The sequence below is a fragment of the Cyprinus carpio genome, chromosome A7 (assembly GCF_018340385.1).
Source record: "Cyprinus carpio isolate SPL01 chromosome A7, ASM1834038v1, whole genome shotgun sequence".
NCBI classification, from domain to species: Eukaryota; Metazoa; Chordata; class Actinopteri; order Cypriniformes; family Cyprinidae; genus Cyprinus; species Cyprinus carpio.
In genome coordinates, this window is record NC_056578.1 from 19,093,018 (window position 1) to 19,119,360 (window position 26,343).

The following is a 26,343-nucleotide window of genomic DNA, read 5'->3' on the forward strand; positions in this document are numbered from 1 at the left end:
ACAATGGATGCTCCAAATTATGAAATTCTAAACTTACATCTGAGATTTTAACTTAATACCATCATCAAAAATTAGTTTTGCAATGTTATTATTTGTTTGCTAATGATAAACAACAGCAGGAGGGCAGGTTTGTATTTAGGAGGGCAGTAGGTTTCCTGCATGAGATATGCTTATGAGAGACGAGTCTGAACACATCCTCTAAATAGCTTCTAAGTGCAACCCCTCCTTCCTGCCTCCATTAGGACGTTTGTGTGGTCAATAGGTTTTGCCGATCTCCAGGGATGCTTATATTGATTTTACTAGAGCAAGGAAAGGGCACAGAGATGCTATAATGGGTGATGCATAACCAGTGCCTGGGCTAAAAACTTAGATATGATTTAAAAACTTGCAGCAGCTGGACAAAATACGTTCTGTGCTTGAAAACTAATCAGAAACCAACATTGATTACTATATATATATCTACAATATTGGCAGCAAATTTGACACAATTTTAAGCAGGGTGTCTTTGGCCTGCAAAGCATAATGGAATCACAGTAAAACAACACAGACAAGTACATTTTGTTATAATTTTATATATAAAAAAGGCTATATAGAGCATTTCAATTTCACATCAACATACCTCTCCATTTACAGTAACACAGCATAGGAAGCCATATATTCACACTTCACTCTTAAGCAGAAAACAAGAATAAGGTACTTCAACATCGTCAGGCAAATTACTGTCATTTTTGAAGATTTTTGAATACCTTTACACACCATCCTTGTGTCACTGAATATTGCAACAGAAGTGGGAAAATGCAAGGAGGAAAGCGGGAAGAGGGAGACGAGGGAGCGCTTCTCTAGCCACAGACAAAACACAGACCAGAAACAAAGGGGAAGGACAAAAAGAGAGGATTAACGTAAAGGATACCCGACAACAACATACTCTCAAAAAGCAACCACTGGCAACCATACAGGACGACTACAGAGGTGCGGCCACCTGCGGAGCTTAGGACCCCGGTAAGAGTTTCACACAGGAACCAGCTGCAGGCGGCACTTAAGAATCATTCTCTTCTGGTGAGTGGGTCCAGTGCATAAACTCTTCACAGTAAAGAGAGTTGCACTGGACTCTTGCTAAATCTAAATATATTTTCATGTATATATATATATATATATAGCTATTTTTTTTAACAGTAAGTAGTTATTTAATATTTTCTCTTTTTTTTAATTGTCATCACAAAAACACTTAAACCAAAACGATTACAGTTAAATGTGCTAATGTTACATATTTTTGAATGAGTGACTGCTAAGTAACTGTTACCATAGATTTATTGCTTTGTACATTGAATATGATTATTACCTGCTGCTAGGACTATGCAAGCCCTTTTCACAGGTTCTTCCTTCTTTACTTAATGGACCCCCCCCCACCCCATCCCAGCTAAAATCCCTCACTACAGGTTACCTTTGGTTAATTGTGCAAAAGAAATTGACACATATGTAACAGATTAGTAAAGTAAAACAATATAGTAAAAAAAAAAAACGTTGTAAAGACAAAAACAGTTTTGACCCATGCATAACTAACATTCACAGATGTCAAAATGGCATGGAGTTAAAACAATTGCATGTAAATTAAAGAGTCCGTAGCCTTGACACACTGTGCTTTTGCTTTTTGTAGCTCTTGCAGTTCCAATTATCTAAAATCGAACCCCTTCCCAAGTTTCATCTGTTACACCAAAGACCAGATTGAACAGCACCGTCCAAAAATATATATATTTATGAATACGATTGAAACAACCTGCTGCACTTGAGAAACACTTTTGTTGCTTTAATCTAAAAAAACTGTGCTTTTTTCTCTGCAGTGTCAAAGACCAAAGTCCTCTTTAATCTCTCAAAACATGACTTAAACCATGGACAAGTAACACATCATGAGGTATAAAGAAACTTGCTTTGTTGTGCTGTTAAATTACATTGTACAGCTCTCTCAGTGCAATCAGAAAAAAGACAGTGGAAACCAGTTGCTTGGTTGGAATTCTCTACAGCAGTATTTCTCCATGAATGACTCCAGACAGGTTCATTGTTTGAGCCTCGTTCTGGAAGCCAGTTGCCTGACTAACTCTACAGGCTTCTCTATGTTGCAAAGGCTCAGAATAATGGGGTGAAAAACTTGGTTTCACAATATTACACATGATTGCACTTGAAATAAAATTACTCTGTTTTAATACATAGAACATTTACAGTCTGCCAATTTGGATATCTCCTTTGTATAATTGACTTTATACAAAGGAGAAATTAATATTTAAATGTAGGATTTGATCATTTAAATTTGTGCAAACATACAACAATTTTTAGTTTTTTTACATGTTAATCGATAATCTTTTGTTTTTCAAAACTCACAGACAAATTACAAAGTCTACAGTGTGGGCATATATTTTTTATGTGCTGTTTGTTCAGTGGCTCCAAAAAGTATCTGGCCGCTTAAGTTACACTTAAAAATGTAGAAATGTCACTGCATTAGATTAGATAACAAAAACATTTTAACTAAACATTTTAAAAAAGCAAGTTTGTTATATTAAATTATATAATGATATATCATATATATATATATATATATATATATATATATCATATATATACACACACTACATACATATATTTTTTCATTTCAAAATGAGGACACTTCAAACGGACACTTTATACATCCACTAAATTAAAAAAAGAGAAAGACAAATTGCAGTTTGTTTGTTTTTTTGCAGACTACACTTAAATTTTCTTATTTAATGCAATGGAATTTATACACTTTTAGTTGTGACTTGTGTCAAAGTGTATCCAAATACTTTTTTGTTCCACCGTATGCTTCTGTGAAGCTGTGTGCATCATGTGTGTGTGTATGTGTGATAGTGTTTATTTGCGAGGTCTAGGAGTAATCCCCACCCTGCCTGTATCTGTAACCCCCTTCCTCCACACCTTCCTGTACATATTCCTCTCGTTTATCCCATCCTTCTGCCCATCCACCGTTCAACTGCGTAGTGGCACCGTAGGTCTTGGCTGGACCTCCCAGAGCACCGTAGCTTTGGGTGATGTCTCCAGTTTCCTCAGCCAGCTCATCTTCATCAATGAAGCCACACTTTTCATCACTGGTCTGCTCTGGATCTGCCCACGGCTGCTTCTCCCCCGAGGCGAAGATGCCATAGAAGATTACACCGCCATAATGCACCATGGAAGCGATAAGAAACACATACTGCCACTCTTCTCGGGTCTGAAAGGAAGAAAGAGCTGTCAGGAATTCATTGACATAAAGAAATATCCTGGGAGCTGCAAGAAAAATGCATGAAATAAACATAGGCTTAATGCTGGTAAATCTGAGCACTTTTGCCAATGAATAAAAGGTAGGGAGAGAGATCTGAAAATCTGTCACACAAAACCTTTTGAAATCACAATATTATTTATATTTTGGGTATAATAATATAGAACAGAATCAAGATAACAATTATGCTGTGATTCTCAAACCACGCAAGTGTCACAACTCAACCATCTAATCCACCATGGGTCAACATCTTTCATTTAAATTATGATCCATCCAATCCAAACATATACATGTACTACTGAACATCTAGAATTCAAAACAAAATCCTGAAAATCTTAAAAGTCTTACCTTGTGTTTGGTCATGGCTCCCACAATAATAGGGCACACCATTCCTGACAGAGTCCCCACTCCATTAGAGATTCCCATGAGGATACTGGCATAGCGAGGAGCGATGTCCAAATGATTGACATTGAAACCTGATGGACAGTAAAGGTATACATTACATTAACATCAGACAAAATGTAAATAACTTTGTAAAAGATTACACTTTTTTCTCTTTTTGGCACTGAATTAATTACAACAAACCATGGTTACTATTGTTCACTAATACGTATAAAAAAAGCATTTTCATTATTTAAAATAAAAATACATTTATTAAAAAACTTTATATATATATATATTAGAAACAAAACTCATTTTATTTCTGCATTTTGGTTTTGTTTATGTTCAAATACTAAAATAACTACTGAATAAATTTCAAATAAATGGAATAAACTAAAACTTAATATAAACTACAACATAAAAATGACAAAAATACACTAACCCTAACCCAACATTAACTAAAATTATATAAAATCTAATTTAAAATATTAACAAAAGCTATAACAGTATATCAGTGACACTAAAATAACACTTCAACAAACAACATTACATAATGACATTTTTAAATCACTGAATTCCTCTGGTATTATCTGGTCCTGCAGCAAGAGTGCAGATTTTTCAGTATCTCTAACATGATGTTTGAGATTCAGACTAAAAATAGAAAGACCAGCCATCTTGTAGAGCGGAGGAGTCTCTAGCCCCTCCCACTTTGAGTGCTCTGTCTAGATGTGCTGCCTGTGAGGCTGCTCTCGGGGGACAGTGTGTATGAATTATTTAAAAAGTCCAGCAGAACAACCTATTCCTTCCAAGCTGCAGCAGAGGAAGAGCATTTTGAGTGATAAAAGGAAAACATGGTATTTTGTCAGAAATAAGTCATTATTTGCTGTGATCCCTGGCTGTGGATGGTGGCTTTTTATTACTGTTTTTTCTTGCCATTGTTGTGTATAAAAATCAGGTATGCAAGGCAAAATATTAAATCAGACATACTGTTTCCCCAAAGACTTGCCTGATATTGCAAATCCACTGAAGCCGACAGCCAACACAAGAAAGGAAATGGCCACTCCTTTACTATGCGAGTAACCAACCACCAACAATAGAGTGGCCTCCATCCCAAAGCCTGTGAAAGATAATCAACTCACTAAGCTAAAATTACAATTATATTATGACTATTAATATTCAGTTTGAAGAAAAATTATATTTATTTTCATTCATTCCTTAAACAATCCTAGCTTACATGGATTTAATCAGAATTCAGTCTTATATGAGCTATATTATTCTGTGTGTGTTCCTGCAGTATGCTGCTCTCACCTCCGCAGTTCATGATCTTCCGAACTGTTGTAGTAGACAGGATGTTCTTGCTACGAAGGAAATCGGCTATCTGTCCCCCAATGGGCACGATAATGGTCATCACCAGATGGGGCAAGGCTGACAGCATGCCAACCTGAATAAGACAGCAGCCGACAGGCTCAGAAGCATCTTATCGAAAACAATGCAGAAAGCATTAGCCATTGACCAGTGTTAGTTAATACTGTGGCAAATTAGGACGTGCTTAAACCACAGAAAAGAGAAAAAGAATAGTCAATTTAAAATCTAATTCAAAAGAAAGCATTCCACTTCAAAACAATTTTAGCAAATACTGGATAAATCTGATAAATAAATGTCTTCTAAAAAATAAAACAAATTGACATGCAACATCATATGTAAGGCATCACCATTAGTGTGTTAATACTATAACTAGATGTAAAGACATGATTAAAGGTTTAACTGTAGGAAAACAAGAGCAAAATGAGATGCAAGCACAGACTTAAATCACCAATAAGTGGTTAATGAATAATTCATTATGAACTATTCACAATGAATAATTCATCAAGGTATTTCAGACCTTAGGGAATGACAAAGGTCACCCATTACTGACGCACACTGGAATTATAGACAAAAATCATACGCGACTTAGACACTAAGGCTAGCCATTTTGACCCAAATAAAGCTTGATTGCTGATTAAGTAATTATTAGTTATTTTGTCAATTATTAGGTTTGTATAAAACAAATACGAGCAAACAATATGAAAGGTAAACTGCAATTACCTTGCTAATCTCAAACCCAAACACCTCCTCAAAGTATGCAGGCTGGCTGATGAGCAGCAAGTAAAAGGTCCAACTCCTGCAGAAGTTGGCCACAATGATTGCATAGACAGGCATGGATGTGAAAAACTTCCTCCAAGGTGTCTTGAATTTCTGTAAGAGAGAGGAGTATTGCAGCATGTGGAGTAAACTGTTACAATAATACCCATACTGCTAATGATTTTATTTGTCATGTCTTGATTCTGCAAGCAGGAATAAACATTTTTGATTCTTTGTCAGTACTGATGTTCCCTGAGAGCGCATGGCATTTAGACCAAAGAAATGCGCACTGACTGATATTTTCTAAGCTTAGAAACTTCTCTGATATGCCTTTGTTGGTACTTTAAACTCACAGATTTCATTAGATGTCCTCACATAACACCATGGTGACAAAATCAACCTTTGGTGACCTGTAGTGACAGTCATATATCAGCCCCATCTCAAAATCCATACGACTGCAATAAGGCACATATTCGGCTGTGTCTAATATTTACAAAATAACAATAAACCTAGAAGTGTGATCACCAAAGAAATATGCCTTTTATCTTAAGACATCCTGACAAAATTTACTCTGTGTTTTTATTTACCCTCTGTGAAATCTCAAATTCAGATCTCTTCGAAAAAGAGATTAAAATCGAGCAGAGAGAGAACCAGGAGTTTGTTTTAGCTCCAAATCTTAAAGTTGCCCTATAGCATTATTTTCTAAATGAATAATATAGATCTTATTGTGAACAATTCTTCTGTGCATGTTTAATTTTTTTACAATCAAAATGTCATAACTGGACTGTCTGCTGAAAATGACAGACTTCTCTCTGTTGACACATAAAGCACTTTTCCAATCATTTAGCCCAGTTACACTGCATCCCTGCAAGCCTGTGTTATAAGCAACACCCATATCTCAATTTCCAACCAACAAAAGATGCATAGAACGAAATATTTTTTGATAATCCATTACACTTAGATGTACATCAGAATACAGAATAAAAGATTTTGGAAGGACAACCTTCCAAGGCACAACCAAGTGAAGTAGATTTGTGTCAACAAGCAGCAAGCAACAAAAGAATACTAGAATTATAGATAATTAAACAGCAGTGCTTAATTATAGGTTTGGGTGAGAGGGGATGTTATGCCGTTAGTCAAAACATCTCTTAAAAAAGGAATTGAATCCTACAATCAAGCGTTATCTTCTGAGATATCCAACCCCACTATATGCCTGAGATTACATTCCTAACAAGAGTGGAGCAAGATTATGTTTGTGGTCACTCACTTCTGCAGGACCTATGAGCTTAGCGCTCTCGCCGATACTCTCCTCAATGTAGCAGCGTTCTTCAGTTGTGATGGTGGGGTGTTCAGCTGGGCTCTCATATGACACAAGGATCCAGAACATATACCAGAAAATCCCAACACAGCCTAAAGGGAAACAAACAATTCTTGAAAACTCCTCATATAACTTACTGGATTACAATTCATTGCTTTCCAGACAGCACTAATTCTTGGCCCAGTGACAGGCAGATTTAGTGTCAGCACAGAGGATAGACGCATGACAGAATCAGAGGAAAAATCAATACCCAGCATCAGTGAGTTAATCCATACTACACTTCCTAAAATACACTCATCAAGACGCTACGCGTTACGAGTGTGACGTTACACACACTCATATAATGACAGTTTACACCACAACCACGGCTCATACAGTACATGCACAAACCACTCTTACCATAGACATAGAAAACAGATGACCAGCCAGTGTACTGCACCAAGATCCCAGCTAAAGGCATGGCAATGACAGCTCCAGCATAGGAACCTAGAAGAGAAGAAGATGAGTTCAATTTGATAAAAATAAAATAAAAATAAAAAAAGTTGCTGAATTTGCAATAAAACAACATGGGAAAATATAGTGCATAAATAATATTTCCTAGATTTCTTGCCGATAAACAAGAAATGTATCTTTAGATTTTAACATGCACACAATAATGAGGCACTAAAGTAGCAACTAAACAAATATAATGACATTGGTTTTCTTTATTATTCACTAATCTATTTGCTTTAAAGAGAATAAAGATGGAAATTACCACAGAAGGAGGTTGTGGCTAGACGGCTTCTTTCCAGTGGAGGAGCCCACTTGCTCCAGATCCCATGACAGGCTGGGTAGGTCACACCCTAGAAAACAATAATACTACACATCAGCCCTACATCACAAAGAAATGTGCTTAGACAAAAAGTTTTGATTAAATAGATTCTTCAGCAAAAGTTTGAGTTATAGTACACTGCATACATCTATTTAATTCCAAATATATATATATATATATATATATATATATATATATATATATATATATATATATATATATATATATATATATATATAAATATATATATACTGTTGACATGATGGAAGTAATCTAGTTGTCTATATTACACATATGCAAGCGCCTCTAAAGATCAATACATATGTACTAAACACAAAGCCTGCATTATTATTCTCACAGAAATATCCTCAGGCCATAACTGATTGTTACAGGCTTTTCCCAGGAATAATTTTTATTTATTTTTTAAGAAATGATCTATTATCAAGTGACCAAATGACAGATAAATACCTATAGAGGGTTATGGTATTAGATCGCTATTAGTAAACAAATATTTACGAGTGAGAGAAAATCGTACTTTCTTACCTCTACAAGCCCTTGTAATATCCTAACGAATAAGACGCAACCATAGTGAACACGTGCAGCTGAGGGGATGAACATATTCAGTGTGGATGTGAGGAGAATGGCTGCGCCAAAAACCCTGAATAATAGATGGAAACATGGTTAAATTATAGGATAAAGGTTATAGAATGCAAAAAAGTGTAATATTTCCCGCTCTAACATTTTAGTCCTACATGTTTTTATCGCTGACAGAAAAGTATCCATTATTTCTTCATCCTCACACTATTACAATAAAAAAAATATAATATACAATTCAAATATATGATTTCGGCGATCTGTTCTTAAGAAAAACAACAACAGCAATACGAATATTGCCTTCGGTCGCGCGGGGTGATGTCAGCATTGCCACAGAGGAAATATAGCCTTCCATTTATTTCCAATTTTCCTCCCTTCTTGTGGAACTCGAGACCCTTTCACCTCTCTCCCACCGGCACTTGCTAATCGGATTGAGGGAGCTCTCCAGCACGAGACTCGCTGATTCTATTAGATCTCAATCACGTCGACCACTAGCCAAAATATTAACTGTTGTACAATTTCAGCGACGCCAATTAAATCAAAGATTTGAAGTACTGAGTTAACAGACCTATAGCCCAATTGCACAGCATTTTATTATAGGGTAGTTTCTTGACAGTGTTCATTTACTGTTGGCCAGCCATAAAAATATGTTTTAGTGAGCACAGATTGTGTAAACACATCTCCAGTTTACGAAATGGCAGTTTTATTTATTTATTATTATTATTATTTTATATATATATATATATATATATATATATATATATATATATATATATATATATATATATATAAATTGTTGCGTGATAAATGAGGTACAGCCAAACCCTCTGGCAACATTGAGCAGATTAGACACGGCTCCCCCCGGGATCTCATTAACAGGTGGAGAATGCCCCACAGACCCACTCCCACAGTCTAATCCTACAAACTCACACGACGGGTCAGCGTTCACTCTGCCACTCACACAACACTGGAAACACTGGCAGGCTGATCAACCATAGCAATGAACTCTCTCTCTCTCCCTTTCCCCTTTGAACAAATAAAAATAGTATTCCAAAGGTTTATATTATATTATATTATATTATATTATATTATATTATATTATATTAGCCTATATATCGGAATGATAAAATCACAGCAGTGATGTCTCATATGCCTTTGACCATGGCCTTCAAATACGAACGTGAGAAGCAAGTTAGTAGGTAGCTAGCTTTGGACGTTTTCCAAAAAAATCGTTCTCTTTTGTTCGTTTTCCTGACTAAATAAACTCGGTATAAACCGCAATAATGCATAAAATAAACTTATATAAAATAACTCGTAATGAAATTAATTTCACAAGAAATGTGTGACCTTAAGAGTCTTTACTAAATAAGTAAATAAGATTGAGTTGAACTTCTGCTTGATAAGCTTCTTCCACCATCCAATTTTTCTTCCAAGAAAGGTACAGTTCCATTCGCCACTATGAATAATCGTCCCTTGTATAATACAGCATGGCACCGCCATGCAAGCTAGTTACTGTGTTGAACTCAGACCAAATGAAGAACGCATCACGTGTCTCTGCAGACAATATTTGCAGATCGAATTTGGAAATATCTATCGCTGTGATCCTCCGCTGTAAGTTTATTTCGAATATTTATTATCGTCTTACATTAATTCTCATTTTTACATTAAATAATACATTCATTTCTGACGAACATTTGGAGACGCTAGTCTCCCTTACGTCCATTTGAACTTGCCAGCTCCTGTGACAGCAAGCGATTTACCTGCCGGTTTGAAAAACGTGCGTGACACCAATTTACGTACGACGTTGCAGATATTTGCAACATTAGGGACAAAAAATCTGTAAGAAACTAATTTAACATCTATATTAGCCTATGATAAAACAAAATATTATTAAAGAATATTATTATTCGTGATTTTTATCAATTTACTCAATGTTCTATCGTTAACATAAGGTATTTTTTAGCTACAAGGTACTATTTTCTTTTGCAATGTGGGAAATTCTATCAACCAAGTGGGATTTAAAGGCGATTATTTATTGTAGCATTATGAGCTAATAATAGCCTAATAATAATAATAAACATAATAATAATAATAATAATAATAATAATAATAATAATAATAATAATCTGAAGTATAAATAAATTATGTTTCTAGGGCTTTACCTGTTTGCCGCCAATCTAGAACAAATGTATCCTCCGGGAATTTGCGTCACAATATAACCCCAGAAAAATGAGCCATGAATCATTCCAACTATTTCCGGGTCCCAGTTGAATTTTGCCTTCTAAGGGAGAGAAACAACAGAACATATCAGGTTGCTAATCCTATCTGTAAAAGGCTAGAGACAATTGAAAATATGAATATCCTTAAGCTAAGGATACTATTGATTATTGTGAGCAAAAAAAATAAATAAATAAAATTACAAGAGCGCAGGATTAGTTTCCCAGCTGGAGAGTTAATCAATTTGAGGCTGATGACATTTAAGTAAGCAAGGTCAATTTTTTTTTTTTTTTTTTTTTTTTTTTTTGCATGAGTAGCCTGCTTGTTTTCAATATTTTCCAAGCTAGCAATGGGTCATCCACTAAGCCTCTTTCAAACAAAAACAAGTCATTGTGCTTTTATATTCTGCCCTATTTTATTTCCCATAAGACAGTGTGTAGCCAAGGTGCATGCGTGTCTATGTGTATGTGTGTGTGCACGCTCTTGAGGGGTGTGTGGGGGGTGTCACGAAGCTGAAGTGCACATATAAAATCCAAGCGTGCCTCGCGCACAAACCTCTTTAATGATGATCTTCCCGTTCAGGTGAATGGTGCTGTTGTTCACCATGCTCACTATGGCCACGCCTAAGTTGCACCGAATACCGAAGGAGATACAGAACCCGAGGCCGCTCATTATGGCGATGATGTAGCGGCGCGGAAGTCCAAAGCACGTGCAGTCGCACAAAGGTGGCTTTTTCTCTTTGATCTGGGTAGGCCGTCCATCCTCGGTCAGTTCAATGTTCTCGCCAGGTTTTTGCCGCTTTTCTAACACCCTGCATCAGTCAGAAGAGAATTGGTCAGACTCCTTGTAGGACACTAACAGCATAACGACTACAGTCCTGAAGAACCAGTTATGAATTCCATCCACCTTTATTACTTAAGACAAACGAGCAATAATTCATTTTAACATTAAATTCAATTTACATTCCCACTTAAGCTGCACAGACAGACTTAGACAATAGTTATTGAAATGGCCTACAGAAAGAGTTCTTTCTTTTTTATTTCACCGTAAAGATTTGTATTAACTCCACATAGGCTTCGTGTGCTGCTGTAAAGCGCGCGGTACCGCATTGCAGCATTCCCTTCACCTTCACCTTCACCTTATTCACACAGGCTTAAGGTCCACTGATATTCACGAACTTCACTACTAATATTATTTTACCAGAGCGTAAGGAGAGTTATTTGCGTACAGTTTTTTTTACTATTAGATAATGAAAGCGTATTGTATCAAGACAAATTCTATAACTCAATGTGCAAAATGTCTAGCCTATAATTTTTCATAAAAATTAAAAATACATTTTTTCAAATGCAAATTTCACATTTGCAAATGTGACGGGAATAAAATGCATTTTATTTTGTGATCTTTTGAAAATGTAAAATATATTAAAATGTACATTAACTGCATTATAACTGTCAATTCCGTTTTTAATCTCAGATGACAAATAAAAGACAATGTCCTAATATTTTGGAAAATAGCCAGAGACTACAAAATGTCTATACGTAAAATGCAAATGAATAAATAAATAAGAAAAAATGAGGAGATATTTATTAAAGGGAAGAAGGTATTTTCAATTTCGAAAGAAAAATTCGTTCAGATGGTCGAGGCGGTCGATCTTTATTTATTTATTTACTTTTACTCTCCTCATAGATTTCAAAGATTTTTTTTACAAGACACACGCACAAACCGATTCAATATAAAGGAGCACCAAACCAACGTGAAATAATTATGTAGAAACCAAATTTTCTCGTATGATTTCAATCGCGGTCTTTTTTTACAGGTTTTACGGGAATACTAAAAAGAAGGTGCACTCAAGGGAATCCTCGAATTGAACGATTACTATTCAATCGTAAATGCATTTGAAACTCCGGATTACAATGACAACCTTCAAAGATAGAAAAACTCGCATGCTTTCATCTCCTCCTCCCAAGATTATGCAGAATTACACAATATTCTTCACGTCTTCATGAGGCGACACCAAAACCGACTGGGAAACTCGTTATTGAATAGACAAAACTAGCTGCAAATTTGTGATTTTAACAATAGTTATCGTAAATTACACAGGCACACACAAATCTAGGCCTATTATTTCTAAATGACTGAATCAGTTTTATAATGTTAAAATATCTTACTTGTACACGTGCCCCAATGTCTTCCCCGCTAGTTGCTTCAGCCCCTCTTTGCTGGGCTTAAAACCAGGCTCCCTCGGAGTCTCCATGTCCAAATGTGATAATCCCTCGTTTTCCCGGTAATGTTAAAGTACCATGTCACAGTGTGAGATGACAGAGCATACCGGACCGATACCCAGCGGATCAGTGATTCAGTGAGACAGATGAGGAAAATTCACGACGGTGTTCACAGAGCGAAGAAAAAAAAAACCCGCCTACACACGAGAGATATCAGAAGTGGTCTGGCTCTGTCTACTCATAATTATAAACTCATAAACTGCCCTGCGCGCGATAACAGCACGCGATGCCATCTCAGATTTGAGTCAACGAATTTATCTTCGCTTCAAATTGACGGAGTTAAAAAACAAAATCGGATTGACAAAAACGACGTATGGTTAATTAAGAGGAAAAAAATTAAAAGGTGACCAATTCCTGGTCTCGTACCGTCACTTGTTCGGTGTAAAGCGACAGTTAAGTAGCTTTAGAAGCAGGTGAATGGATTTCAGCACCAAGGTCAGCGACAGTTTCGCGTTCAGAGCGGCGCGAGCTCCCGCCGCCACTCCTTTACCAACTAGCAGTGCGCTGTGCGCGGAGCGGATCACTCACAGTGCCACTGTTTTCTTTGGGAGGGGTTAGAGAGGGCGGACAATCTTCACATTCCATTCACATTTTCTTTGATTTTGCTCTCAAATGATCTGAATTATGTTCCACGAGCGACAAATGATAGTTTTTCGACGCTTATATGATGGGCACGTGACCTGACATTCTAAGTTTCTACATTTTTGCTTTTATGCCTAATGCTTGTTTTCCATCAAAGGCCGTGCAGGCCTCCTGGGGGCGGTGCTATGGAAACCGAATGAGGGGTGTTTCCCCGTGTGCTGGTGTGAAGGAAAGCATATTAATAATTCATACATAGCTCGCAGTCCCCCTCCCTCTTTCACAGCAAAAATAAATAAATAAAAACTGCTATTGTATGTAGCTACACGAATGTCGAATTCGACGCAAATACAGTCCAGATGCAAGCTATTATTAATTTGTCAGTTTCTTATGGTTGAGCATAATGAAGGGGGCATTTTGATAAGATAATTTGATAATAGCGTATTTTTTATTTTGATATCCTGCTAAATCTCAGACCTCTTTACAGGAGAGTAACTGCGCAGTTTGAACGCTTCCCACAACAGGTAGGTGAGAGCGCGCTTGGTGAAGCGCAGGCGCCACCTCGTGGTAATGACCGTATTAGCAGAGCGCGCCCAACAAGTGCTGAACACCTGTAATATACACTTCAATCACTTTATTTTGGCACGTTCTCGTCGTTGGAGACAAGACTTTCTTTTATAAACTTGATTCATGGTTATTCATAAACTTACTTTTTCTAACGAATTCATGCAACTTATTCTGTGAACGTTTGTAGACAAATACATAAGACTACCAAAAAACAATATACACATACACGAGTATCATGACAAATTTTATTAAGGCAAATGCATGTGTGGCATGCTCTCATCTGAACACAAATATATCCTTAACTAAGTGAATAACTTTTTAAAATATATATATATATATATATATATATTTTATAATGATACGATTGTCACGTTTAACTTCGGGTACATATATATTATGCATTTTGTTTAGGATAAAACTTTGTTTACAAGTATAGTAACAATATTCAGAACATTTCTGTAAACTGTATATGTATTATCCATAAAATATCGATTAATTACTGCAAAAATAACTCAACAGGCTAAAAATAAATATAGAGGATTTATAACATTTGTGAAATGAAATAAACAGATATAAAAAAAGAAGTTTTAATGAACAGGTATGGCTCACAAAATGTGTAGTTAAATTGTAAGACACTTTAAAAACAGACAAACCCTTGGGACATAATTTTAACACATTTGTTTGCTCTCAAACAAGTGATGTCCCTATGGGATGGTTGGCGCTGAGTGAACAGTGTTCATCAACAGTGCTACACAATGTTTGAATCAAACATCTGAAATACTGATGTGACACACTTCAAAGTTTAGAAACAAATCTCTTTGCACCTGATTAGTAATAGGGCAGAGGATACTGGATTCCTTCTATTCACTTGTTTCAAAACTGTGACGTTATTTTTTGTCCTTTTTCATGTATACACTATTAGAGGCAATTTCTTGTCTTGACATGTATGGGAATCTCTGAAAGCCTGCTTCACTCAATTAATTTGTCCCAGAACTACTGTAATATAAAATTAAGTTATTAGGGTGTAGATCAAAGTCTCAGATGCATGGAGAACTGATCACAAAAATGCAAACTAATCCTGTTCAGAGCATATTTGCCGAAATTAGTTACAGAGAAACAGTACAAGACTAGTGTTCTCCTAGTCACAGTTACAGATGAGAGATATGCGATATGTGCAAACTTTGGCTTAAGTTTCTGATTTTTGAAGTATCAGAAAACACAGCAAGTCAGTATAGAGCTTAATCTGATTTAAAAAAAAAAAAAAAAAAACCTTCCAACCAGACAATCAATTGGTTATGATTGTAGTGAAACAAATACACCCTTGAAGAAAATTAACAACAGTCATAATAATTAAAAAAAAAAAAAAAACAAACAAACAAAAAAACCCTTACATTTAATATTACACAGACCAAAATGTGTGTGTGGCAAGATGCAGCATTAATCAAAAATAACAATAATAAAATATAAATATTATGTGAAACAAGATAATGCAAGCACTACAGAAATTATGATATTCTTTGATAGTTATTCAGCTATTAGTGTGTTTCATAAAGAAAATATCCACAGTGGTAAAATCCACTGGACAACAACATATATTAACTGTTAAACCTCACACGCCTAAAGGAAATCTTACATATCTAAAGAAAAGAAAAACAAAAAATAGACAAAAAAGACAATTCACTGTCTACATGTACCTCTTTCACAGTCAGACAAAGTAAAACATGCAGATTACTTAAAAAAAAAAAAAAAAAAAAAAAAAAAAAAAAAGAAATTATATATATATATATATATATATATATATATATATATATATATATATATATATATATATATATATATATATATATTATATAATGGCAACAAGCTGGACGGATATAAAAGCTTACTGTCTTGTAAAACATTTTCAGTCTTTTAATTGGTCATAAATGATTATTCATAAGTTGAATTCCCAGCAGCATACTCAAGGAGCAGCAGGCCGCATTCAAGAGGGTTTGCTGCAGAAATGTTTTGTGATCGGTCTCCAAGCCTTTGGCCAGTGTAGAAGAACAGTTCTGAAAGTGCACTCCAGACATTTGAGAGAAACACAGAGGAAAGCGGTAATGTTTTCCCATAAAACTCAAGCAGGAAAAAAGACTGTTAGGCGTGTAGTTTTTTATAATAGTTCTGGCAGTTGTTTGGATGAGGGCAGACAGTTTTTTGCAGTAAATGTATGAAGGGGTCCCGAAGATTCCTCCATGCTTTGTGGTGTATAGTACATTAGAGTAGTCCTGAGGATTCAGGGATATTCAAATACATTCAGAAAGCACCCGGTGTTTACTCGGACTAGAGGGCAGCAGTGGGGCCGTTTCTGTGGCCAGGCTGCAACTCTGGCTCAGCTGCATCTTGAGTTTCTCCACTTCGTAGTTGTGCAGGTATTCCTGAACCAGAAAGCGTTCACGCTTTATATGTGACTTTATCCCTACCGGCACATCTGGAATCAGCCACGCCACGAAGAATTTCACCACAAATACAACATGCTGAGAAAGGAGAGGAAACAGAGGACCAGTCATCATGTGTGCATAGAACCAAATTTCCACATCTAAATTTGTGTTAAATAGCAACTAAATGCACAGCAAACATTTAAGCTCACACAGTACATGTCTTGCCATTGTTCCTGTATTGAGCTCAGTTACTTTTAAGACTTCAGATGCTACAAGAAATGTTCATGACAAAGCTTTCCCAAGATAAGATGTGCTGCACTGCGTTAATTCTTATGGACAGAAAAAGATTGAGCCATCATGTTTTAAATCTAACAGACAGAAGTAAGGTTCAAAAGTCTGGAGCAAGTAAGATTTTTTATGTTTTTGAATGAAGTCTCTTGTGTTCCGTTAAGTCTCTTGTCACCAAACCTGAATTTAATTGTTGATTGTGAAGTTATGAAATATTACTACAATTTAAAATATCTTTTTTCTATTTTAATATATTTAAAAATGTTATTTATTCTAGTGACTGAAAAGTTGAATTTTCAGCAGCCATTACTCCACTCAGTGTCATGTGATCCTTCAGAAATCATTCTAAAATGCTAATTTGGTACTCAAGAAAATATCAAATGTTGAAAACACTTTTGCTACTTAATATTTTTTGTGGAAACTGTGATGCATTTTTCAGAATTCTTTGATGAATAGAAAGCTCAAAAGAACTGCATTTATTTGAAATAATAATTAAAAAAAAAAAAGTAAAAATTAACAAGTCTTAATCGTCACTTTTGACCAAGCGAATGTGTCCTTGCTGAAAGTATTAATAAAAAAAAACAAAAAAAAAACAATAGTCTAAGCTACTGAACTTTAAGATTCTTAACTTGCTTATCCTTTTCTTTACCTTCCTGCTCATGTTACGCCAATATAAATATACTTTTTTTTTTAATTTATTTTAAATTTTCCTGCATATTCCACTGTATTAATTCGGTTTCTAGGGCATTCTCACACTGATCAGCATGGTTCAGATCACCTAGTGCGAGTACACCCCTAAATTGAAATCAGAAGCCTTTTATGTTATGCAGATTTCTTACTTCCATAATGACGATGAAGGCTAGCTTAGCAGCCAAGATATGCCAGAACTGCATTGTGTGTGTGTATTGCTTTTCATGCCCAGGTGGGTATCTGTAGTCCCGATACCTGGAAAAAATATATATATTCACCATGCTGTTAATTTAGCATATTGATGTGTAGGTCTAATAGAGACTACAGTTTACACTAGGCGGTTACACACCTGCATGTTGTGATGGTAGAGCTGTTAAACCAGGATGGGTTTTCTCCATGTTCAGGTAGGTTATCTTCAGGGATCTGAGAGATGTTGTAAAAGGAGAGGCTGTTGGTGATGTAACCTCTCATAGTGGCCTTGTTGCCTGGGTGGTAGGCGTACAGATAGACCAGGCGAGGAATCATATCTGAGGTGAATGCCACGATGAAAGCCTCAAGTGCAAATGATAGAGAGGAGGAAAGAAATAACAATAGATTTTAAGTATGGTAGAAATATTGCTTTGATTGCACTGAGCAATATCTTTCCTTTTGTTTTACAGGAAATGATATTGCTTGTAGTTAACTAACTATATTTAGAAGGAAGTTCAAATCCAGATCCAATTTTACACAAGACAGTAAAATTACAGGATGAGTCAGAATAGAAAGCAGAACAAAACAGTTTGCATTTACATTTGTGACCACGGACAAGATGGCCACCACATTAAGGATCTCTTTCCATGCTCCAATGTTGCGCGCCTTCGCTGCCACTGGCCTTCTGAACTGTGTAGTCAACTTCCAAGCATCGACTCGCACCTCCAGGATGTTGTTGAAGAGGGCAAGAAGAGGGGCCAGTGGAAAAGAGGCCACGAAAAGTGTTATGAAGCCAAACTGGATCACTGTTTAAAACACACAGGAAACAACTGGTTTAATAGATGAAGCACGGACAAATGCTCTCAGAGAGCCCTCTCAGATTTGAAGATCTAGACACTTCTCATCCTTGAGGATTCTTTAATAGGAGCATAAAGATAACTTTAAATTATAGAATCTTTAAATTGTTTTGTTTTTGGAATATATTCATGTTTATGTACATTTCTTTATATTTTTTTTAATTATATGAAAATATATCGTATTCACTTATTATTGTGTTAATACAATATTCTTTAAATATATAATGTACAGTAATTAAAACATACACTTCCATTCAAATGTTTGGGGTCAACACGATTTCTGTGATGTTTTTGAAAGAAGTCTCCTATGCTCACCAAGGCTGCATTCATTATATATATATATATATATATAATATATATATATATATATATATATATATATATATATATATATATATATATATATATATATATATATATATATATATATATATATATATATATATATATATATATATATAAACTGTAAAAACTATATATATATATATTGTTATTTCAATATAAAATAACTTTTTTTTTATTTTAATATATTTTAAAATTGTATTTATTCCAGTGATTAAAACGCAGAATTTTCAGCAGACATTACTTCAGTCTTCAGTGTCACATGATCATCTAATGTGCTAATTGGTTGCTCAAGAATCATAACTTATTTCATATCAGTGATGAAATAACAGCTGTGCTGCTTAATATTTTTGTGGCAACAGTAAATATTTTTTAATGCATCCTTACAGAGCAAAGTATTACATTTCTTTCAAAAAACTCTTGGTGTTACCTACATTTTGAACAGGAGTGTATTATAAAATATCATTTTATTTAGCACAACTGCATAAAGTATCTAAATGACTTTAATGAACTGCTTTGCTATATAAACACCAAATAACTCCAACATGTATAATGGCGTAAAATCATACCCATTTCCAGATACTCATAGAAGAGGCCATACTGGCTGAAGTTCTGCAGATCGTGGTCCTGCTCCCATCTACTGTATGTACTCTTTGGATGACTTCGCCCTTTCCTGCTGCCCCACCAGTTTCTGAGAAGACTGTGACACAGGCACAAGGAACCATTGTGTGTGTGTTTTTTAGATATACAGTATATGGATAGTGCCTAGAGGACAATTACTGTTTGACTTTCTAAAAAACATATTTGAAATAAAATTACAAGTAAAAAACAAACATTCTTAGAGGTCAAAGTTCAATGTAATGCTTACGGCAACAGAGCCTCTTGAGCGTTCCCAACCATTTGTTTTCCAGCCATGACGATAAGCAGCTGTGTGGTCAGCTCAATCAGACAGCCCCCCGGGGCACACTAAATATTAAAGGTTAGATCTACTTATTCTGATATTCAGCTGAAGAACATTAGGTCCTCTGACATACTGGTATTTCAGACAGTCTCACCTCTTCATTTCTCAGCATGCTCCACTTTCCAAACATATAACTGTAGTTTCCCGGATAACCCACAAACTTCCCTTTAAAGAAGGCCACATAGAAACAGGAAGAGTAGTAGTTCACAAACTGGAACATAAACATCTTCATGGTCAGCTTATTCTCATACTCCAGATGGGTCTTGGGGATCTCTGAGAGTTAAAAAGATGAAGATAGTAAAATATTCTCCATGCAGCTCAACAAACAGATGAGCAAATACGTGAGGTATAATGTACAGTAGTCATTATCAGAAAACAAATACACATGGTAATTTTGTGATGACCACCTGACTGTACATTATCCAGCTTATTACATAGCTGTGTCAAACAACTCTATCATTTCTTGTGTGAAATGAGGATGCCGTTTTTGCTCACCCATATCAGTGATCCAAATGGCCACATGCTCATAGAGGAAGTTGAGGATGAGGATAATGACAAAGTTAATGCAGGAAGCAGTGACAGAGGTGGCAAGTTGAGGGGTGATGAGAGATCCCACCAGCTGGATCTTACTGGTGGGGCTGTCCTTCATGACACTGGCAAACGCTGCATAAACTGCCAATCTGTAAGCGATCACTCCTATTATACAGGCCACTATCAGACACGTCTGACAAAACACAAAGAGAGGGAAGGACTTATAAACAGACTTATCTTAGTTTAAATGAGCTACCAAAGTCTAAGTAATTGGTAACCGAGGATAAAAGATCAAATATACAGTTTAAAAGCACATACAATAATATTGAATGAATCGAGTCTATATATTATACAGTTGTACTGTTTATCTTACTAACTCACCCAAAAGAGAACAGTTGCTCCAGACAGACAGAATCGGGCACACTTGCTGGGGAAAGGAAGATAAGGCTCCATTTCCTGTTAGCAATGAAGAATGTGTCATCAGTTCAAGCTCTATAATTGGACTAGAGTTAAATTCTCCCAATCTGGACTAAGTTAAAGATGTTGTCTCACTTAAACAACTCTAAAAATAAAGTGCTCAGTGACTGGAAAGGGGTAGAAATGAGTTGCTGTATAAAACAGAAAAGATGTCATTTCCCACTATGAATGAAGACTATAAATGCTCATTTTTTTCCCCTTACCTTATCAAATGTGTCATCTTTCACATCAAATTCTTACATTGTTTCAATTAATTCAGAATAATGATAAACTGTAGAGTTGTTACCAGATTTGAGGAACCCTGCCCTACGGTCTCATGGACTTAACGGACATGCGCACACAGCGGCCATTGTAAGTTCGCAAAACCGCAAGTGCGCATGAAGTGTGCCATTTGGGACACTTTATGTTTAAAGTGTCTTTATGAATGGGTTACTGAATCACTCGATTCATTCAAAAACGTGGATTCATTCATTAACGAAACATTGCTGTGTTTCTCAGAGACACAACAGTTCTGCTGTGGCTTTGATTGGAATGATTTCCGTTTGCGAAACTGAGCAAAAAAATTCAATATTGTGTCTAAAATGTAAGTCACTTTATTTTAACTTCTAATTTTTTGAACCACTATTGTAAAAAAAAAGAAATCAGTGTCGCATTGCAATTGTGTTGATATTCAGGCAAACATCTTGGTCGTGTAATGTTGCTTACCTATATCATATATTATAAATATCTTTTTTTCTTCTACCGCAGCATGTATCTATTTCTGTGAGTTACTTTTTTTGTTGTGCTCATTTGTTTTGATTTCTGCACAAGTCTCTCTCTCACTCAGGCTGCGTGAGCCTCATCTGACACAACATAAACATATTATCAACCGCCGTTTACACTGAATGCGTTAAAATATGAATCACTGTCACACAAAACTTTTTTGTTATTGAAAGAAGACATACCCATAAGGAGCTTCAGGCTTCTTGTCCAGTCGGGCAAGTAAATTTCTCTCTCACTTGCCTTTAAAAAAATCTACTTGGCCCAAGACAAGTGTTCATTGAGCCCTTTGGTTTCCCTACAGTTTCGTATTATTAATACTCGTATTACAGATTTTGAACTCTGTGTCTTCTTCACTCACAGTGAAGAACTTCCACGTCAATGAATGTTTACATTATGATGTGAGATTAGCTGTTACGTCAAGACAGACCAGCTCGGTATCAGCAAGACATGAGACTGACTAGCTGGTCACTGGTCCGGGCCAATCATGCAGAAAATCTGCTAATTCCAGTCGATCAGTGCATCTTTACAAAAAACCCTTGCCATATAAATTTTAATTTATATTGAGAACATCTGTGAATAGTATTTGTGACAATAATTAAAATGCTTGAATTTACAGCAGAAGACCTGGGAGAAAGGCAAAGGCAAGTCCTTTGCCATGATGGAACTTTTACACATTTCAAGTCACCATAGTTGGGTAAACTTCTATAGCAGTTTTTGCTTCTATAGCAGTGTTTCCTGTTTGCTCAAATAACAGAAGAAAAACTCTATGACTGTTTTCATGACTGATAACGGCAGTGAGTAGAGAGAACAATCTCAAATTTACCATCAATCCTATAGATGCTGTATTAGAAACTCCCTCACATTAGCTTTAATTCGTTTTTTTTTTTGTAATTTGATGCAAAGTTAATGTAATAAAAAGTATAGTGTACATACATTTAAAAAAAAAGCAATGAAAATATTTACTCAGATCATGCAAATTATTTGAAAAATATCAGGCATAAATCACCACGTGATAAAGGCTATTTCAAGATAGCGTTATCTGCATGCATTTGAAATCTGAAAAAGCAACATGCCTGAAACATCCTAACAGCAGGAGCTCTATGATGTGCAGAACTTCAGCTTGTAAAACCATTAATATGTTGGTTTTCATTCTCCACCCGCAATTATCTGCTCCTTATGAACATGTCTTCTCTTATATTCTCATTCAACCTGAGAATGAACTAAACCATTCATTTACATCCTATTTAAATTGCAATTTGGAATTAAAAGGTTTATTTTTATTATGCATTTATCCTTTTATTACGCATGAATTTAAGGGTGGGTTATGGTTTTGATTAGAGTAAGGCCGGGTTCACACCGCAAGCTGCAGCAGAGCAGAAGCAGCGCGTTAGCAGTAGGTAGGCAGAGCGGAAGCAGCGCGCGGCTATTTTGCTTTCACACCGGTGTTCTGTCGATTTGTCCTACGCTGTCAGATTTTCCTACCTCCCATTAAAACGGTGGGTAGTACAATTCGACAATGAAAAATGCTGTCGATAAAATTTATGGTTTATTAACATCTACACATATCATAACCCTAAACCGACCCTTAGAGTAATGTAAATACAGTAATTATGTGTTATATTCGCGGTTGAAGCTAGAAGGGATACATTTACAGGAAACCTATTCTACCTATTAGATTGTGTTTTATTAAAGTCTATATCTACCCCAACCCTAAACCTATCCTTACAGTGATGCAGATACATTAAATATAGTTGTTTATCATGAAAAAAAGGACGCAATATTGCTGTGCGCATGCGCAGTAAACACATGTAGGAAAATCTGACGGGTAGGATAAAATGTCAGGACACAGGCAGCGGAGGCATCGCTCAACTGAACAGCGGATTTTGGACAGAGTACTGTCAGTTGGTTCCAATTGAATCAATTTAGTTTTTTTCTTGAAAAGAACAATAATTCTACAATTTCACACATTGGTTTTATGTAGCCAACACATGTTTTCTGCTGAACATTCCAATGTATTAGAGGAAGGTGGCAGGTTTTTGAGGTTGCGGTGAACCTAGAACTGTAAGTTTGACATATTTTAACATAAAATAGAATAAAATAAAATAAAAATATATATTTTATTTATTATCTGAATTATATTTATTATATATTACCTTTTGATATTTTTGACATTCGCTCTTACCTCCATAAAAAACTCTTTTATATGTTGATACACAGAATATCTGACACATCAAATACATACATTACCCATCATAAAAAGCGTATCGATAATTCATAAATGTATACAGCTTTTTGACGCTTTCGCTGGCACACTAGCAAACAACTCAATATAGATAGGCAAATAGCATAGATTAATATAGGCCTAGCACACATAGCTTCAGTATAGACATCTATGATCTGCGTCTTTTTTTCTATTTTCGAGAGTTTGCTCATTTACATTGTCTCTGTTAAGAAGTTTGCTATAAAATTACTTACCATCTGCACTAAGAGCCGCTGAACATCCGTTCTTCTGCCAATATATAGGCCTAGTTATAAGAAAACGACTACTACTAATAATAATAAATAAATCTCTAAGGCTAAACTAGCAGTATAAATTATTTAAAGTTGTTTTTGTATTTTGGCCAAAAAGTTTATTTTTGGATAGAACTGTAAGTACTTTGACAGATTTTGTAATATATATATATATTAATTATAAAAAAAAATAGAAAAATATGTGAATTTAAATATCATACATTTTTAATGTCATTTGATAAAAACACAGTAGATATCATTAATGCAAATTTTGGGGAAAATTACTTTTTCGTGTCAGTACATGTGTATTTTGCCCATGATCATTGTCACTTTATCTTCTGTACATATTTTTTATATTAATTTTCTTTCCTTACATACTCCAGTTCTTGTTAAAACACCCTAGATGTGATTATTTTGTGCATTTAGAGCACTTTTTGTGTGAAATCATATTTATTTTGTCCATCAAAGGTGTACTTTCACTTTAACTGAGCATCAGCAGCACAGCAAAAATAGACCCAGCGCCGAAACGATCGCGGCACTGCTTCTTCTGCTCTGCTCCTGCAACGCTCTGCCGTGCAGCCTCTGCGTGCGGTGTGAACGCACTCATCTGTTAACATAGGCACCGAAAAAAAATATGCGCTGCTTCTGCTCTGCTGCTGCTTGCGGTGTGAACCCGGCGTAAGGCATATGAATGTTTAAAAAGTGTGCTGGCTCCATGACTAACAAAGGATGCTGATGCAAGATTATGTGTTTAATCACACCGTGATGTTTGCAGGTACCTGCGTGATGCGGTTGAATCTACGGCCTGTGCATTTCAACTCATACTCTGGTCTGATCTGTAGCTGCTGCTGTTCCTCCTCAAAGTCCACAAGGTCCCACTCATACTCCAGACGGGCCTGCCGCCGCTTCCAGAACTCCAGGAACAGAGTCACTGCAAAGCATGCAGAGAAACAGAGCAGAACAAATAAGAAATACATTATTTAGGAGTATCACATTCACACTTACTATCAATTCTATTTAAATCGAACCAGCTTCACCCCATGGTGCCTCAGAGTGTTGTTTTCTTCTTACAAAAATTGTACTCCAATAAGGTCTAACAAAAGTTTAGAAGCTAAATAAACTATTTTTAATTTATGAGTACACAGCACACTGGGTGCAGAAATATTCACACAGTGCTGATTAATCAAATCACTGCATAAGCAGTGTTCAGTAATGGATAATCAACATGCACCACTACCCTTCAAGTAATTAAAGATACTTTTTCAAAACAAATTATGCTCTTCATTGTAGACTTATCTAGTGAACAAATTCTGTGCCCAATTATTTGACAATATGAATACTTTAAAATGTTTCATGCACAGCTGCTAATCTAAATTAGATCTTGAGTCTGACTAGCAAGCTCCTTCTAACCACTAGATGGAGCTATTGAGCTAGTATTTTAAACAATCAGAGTGCACTCACCCCAAATACCCATGAACATGGCAAAGAAGACAGTCCCCTCATTATCAAATAGATGGGATTGCTAAAGGAAAAAAGATCATTCTACAATGAAGGGAAATCATTATTTGCGTTTCAAACAGCGCATCTATAATATTTCTCACCCAGGAGGACAGACACGTTGAGTTGAGTTTCCAGTAGCGGCACTTTTTATCACAGAGTGGACACATGACAATCATCCCACCGATTTCTGGGTCACAGATCTCCTTGCTGAAAACAGGGAGGAGGAGAGCAACAAAAAGAAACATTACTGTTATGCAGAAGTGAATATGACCAAAATCTCAGTTCACCCTCTGACTGCATTACATCAGTGAAGAAGAAAACCGTATTAACACACCATAGAAAACTTGGGCACAAATGAACCTCTCAGGTTTAACAACAAAGACCATATTATGAGCATATTATCTTTAGCTCTGCAAACTAGAAAAACAAACGCATCTAGGCTCCAGAGACCATCTTTCACAGATTGTGTGCCCTTTGTTTCGTTGTGAAAGCGAAACTACTTTGTTTGGCCTTCCAAAAGAGGACACGACTAGAAATCAGTGGTTGAGTTGTATTTCAACACTGCTCCAGAACAGTTCAACACAAATATTCAGATGTGTGCTGCGCATTTTATGAAGCATGAGGACTGTTTCCTGAACCAGTAGCCTCCAATGCATCTGTGG

At 35.9% G+C, this 26,343-nt stretch overlaps 2 protein-coding genes across 3 annotated transcripts in view; both read right to left on the reverse strand.

The window, feature by feature from the left end:
* Positions 1-552: 552 nt before the first annotated feature.
* Positions 553-13,612, reverse strand: LOC109064373 (vesicular glutamate transporter 2.1-like). The gene is made up of 12 exons (XM_042760138.1): positions 12,894-13,612; positions 11,281-11,536; positions 10,671-10,789; positions 8,458-8,572; positions 7,858-7,945; positions 7,503-7,589; positions 7,053-7,195; positions 5,750-5,899; positions 4,973-5,105; positions 4,671-4,781; positions 3,632-3,759; positions 553-3,235 (listed from the first exon to the last, which is right to left on the reverse strand). Exons 1-12 carry the CDS (start codon positions 12,977-12,979, stop codon positions 2,894-2,896), a joined length of 1,758 nt encoding a protein of 585 aa, XP_042616072.1. The 5' UTR covers positions 12,980-13,612; the 3' UTR covers positions 553-2,893.
* A 2,386-nt stretch (positions 13,613-15,998) lies between these two features.
* Positions 15,999-26,343, reverse strand: part of LOC109051208 (anoctamin-5-like) — a 37,762-nt gene continuing 27,417 nt past the window's right edge. For both annotated transcript variants that reach the window (XM_042760140.1, XM_042760141.1), the window contains exons 8-19: positions 25,783-25,888; positions 25,643-25,703; positions 24,961-25,112; positions 20,813-20,887; positions 20,396-20,624; positions 19,995-20,173; positions 19,808-19,905; positions 19,509-19,639; positions 18,341-18,546; positions 17,901-18,103; positions 17,701-17,806; positions 15,999-16,669 (exon numbers count right to left, since the gene is read on the reverse strand). In XM_042760140.1, the coding sequence (XP_042616074.1) occupies positions 16,439-16,669; positions 17,701-17,806; positions 17,901-18,103; positions 18,341-18,546; positions 19,509-19,639; positions 19,808-19,905; positions 19,995-20,173; positions 20,396-20,624; positions 20,813-20,887; positions 24,961-25,112; positions 25,643-25,703; positions 25,783-25,888 (1,777 nt within the window). In that variant the 3' untranslated portion in view covers positions 15,999-16,438. The remainder of the gene's footprint in view (positions 16,670-17,700; positions 17,807-17,900; positions 18,104-18,340; positions 18,547-19,508; positions 19,640-19,807; positions 19,906-19,994; positions 20,174-20,395; positions 20,625-20,812; positions 20,888-24,960; positions 25,113-25,642; positions 25,704-25,782; positions 25,889-26,343) is intronic.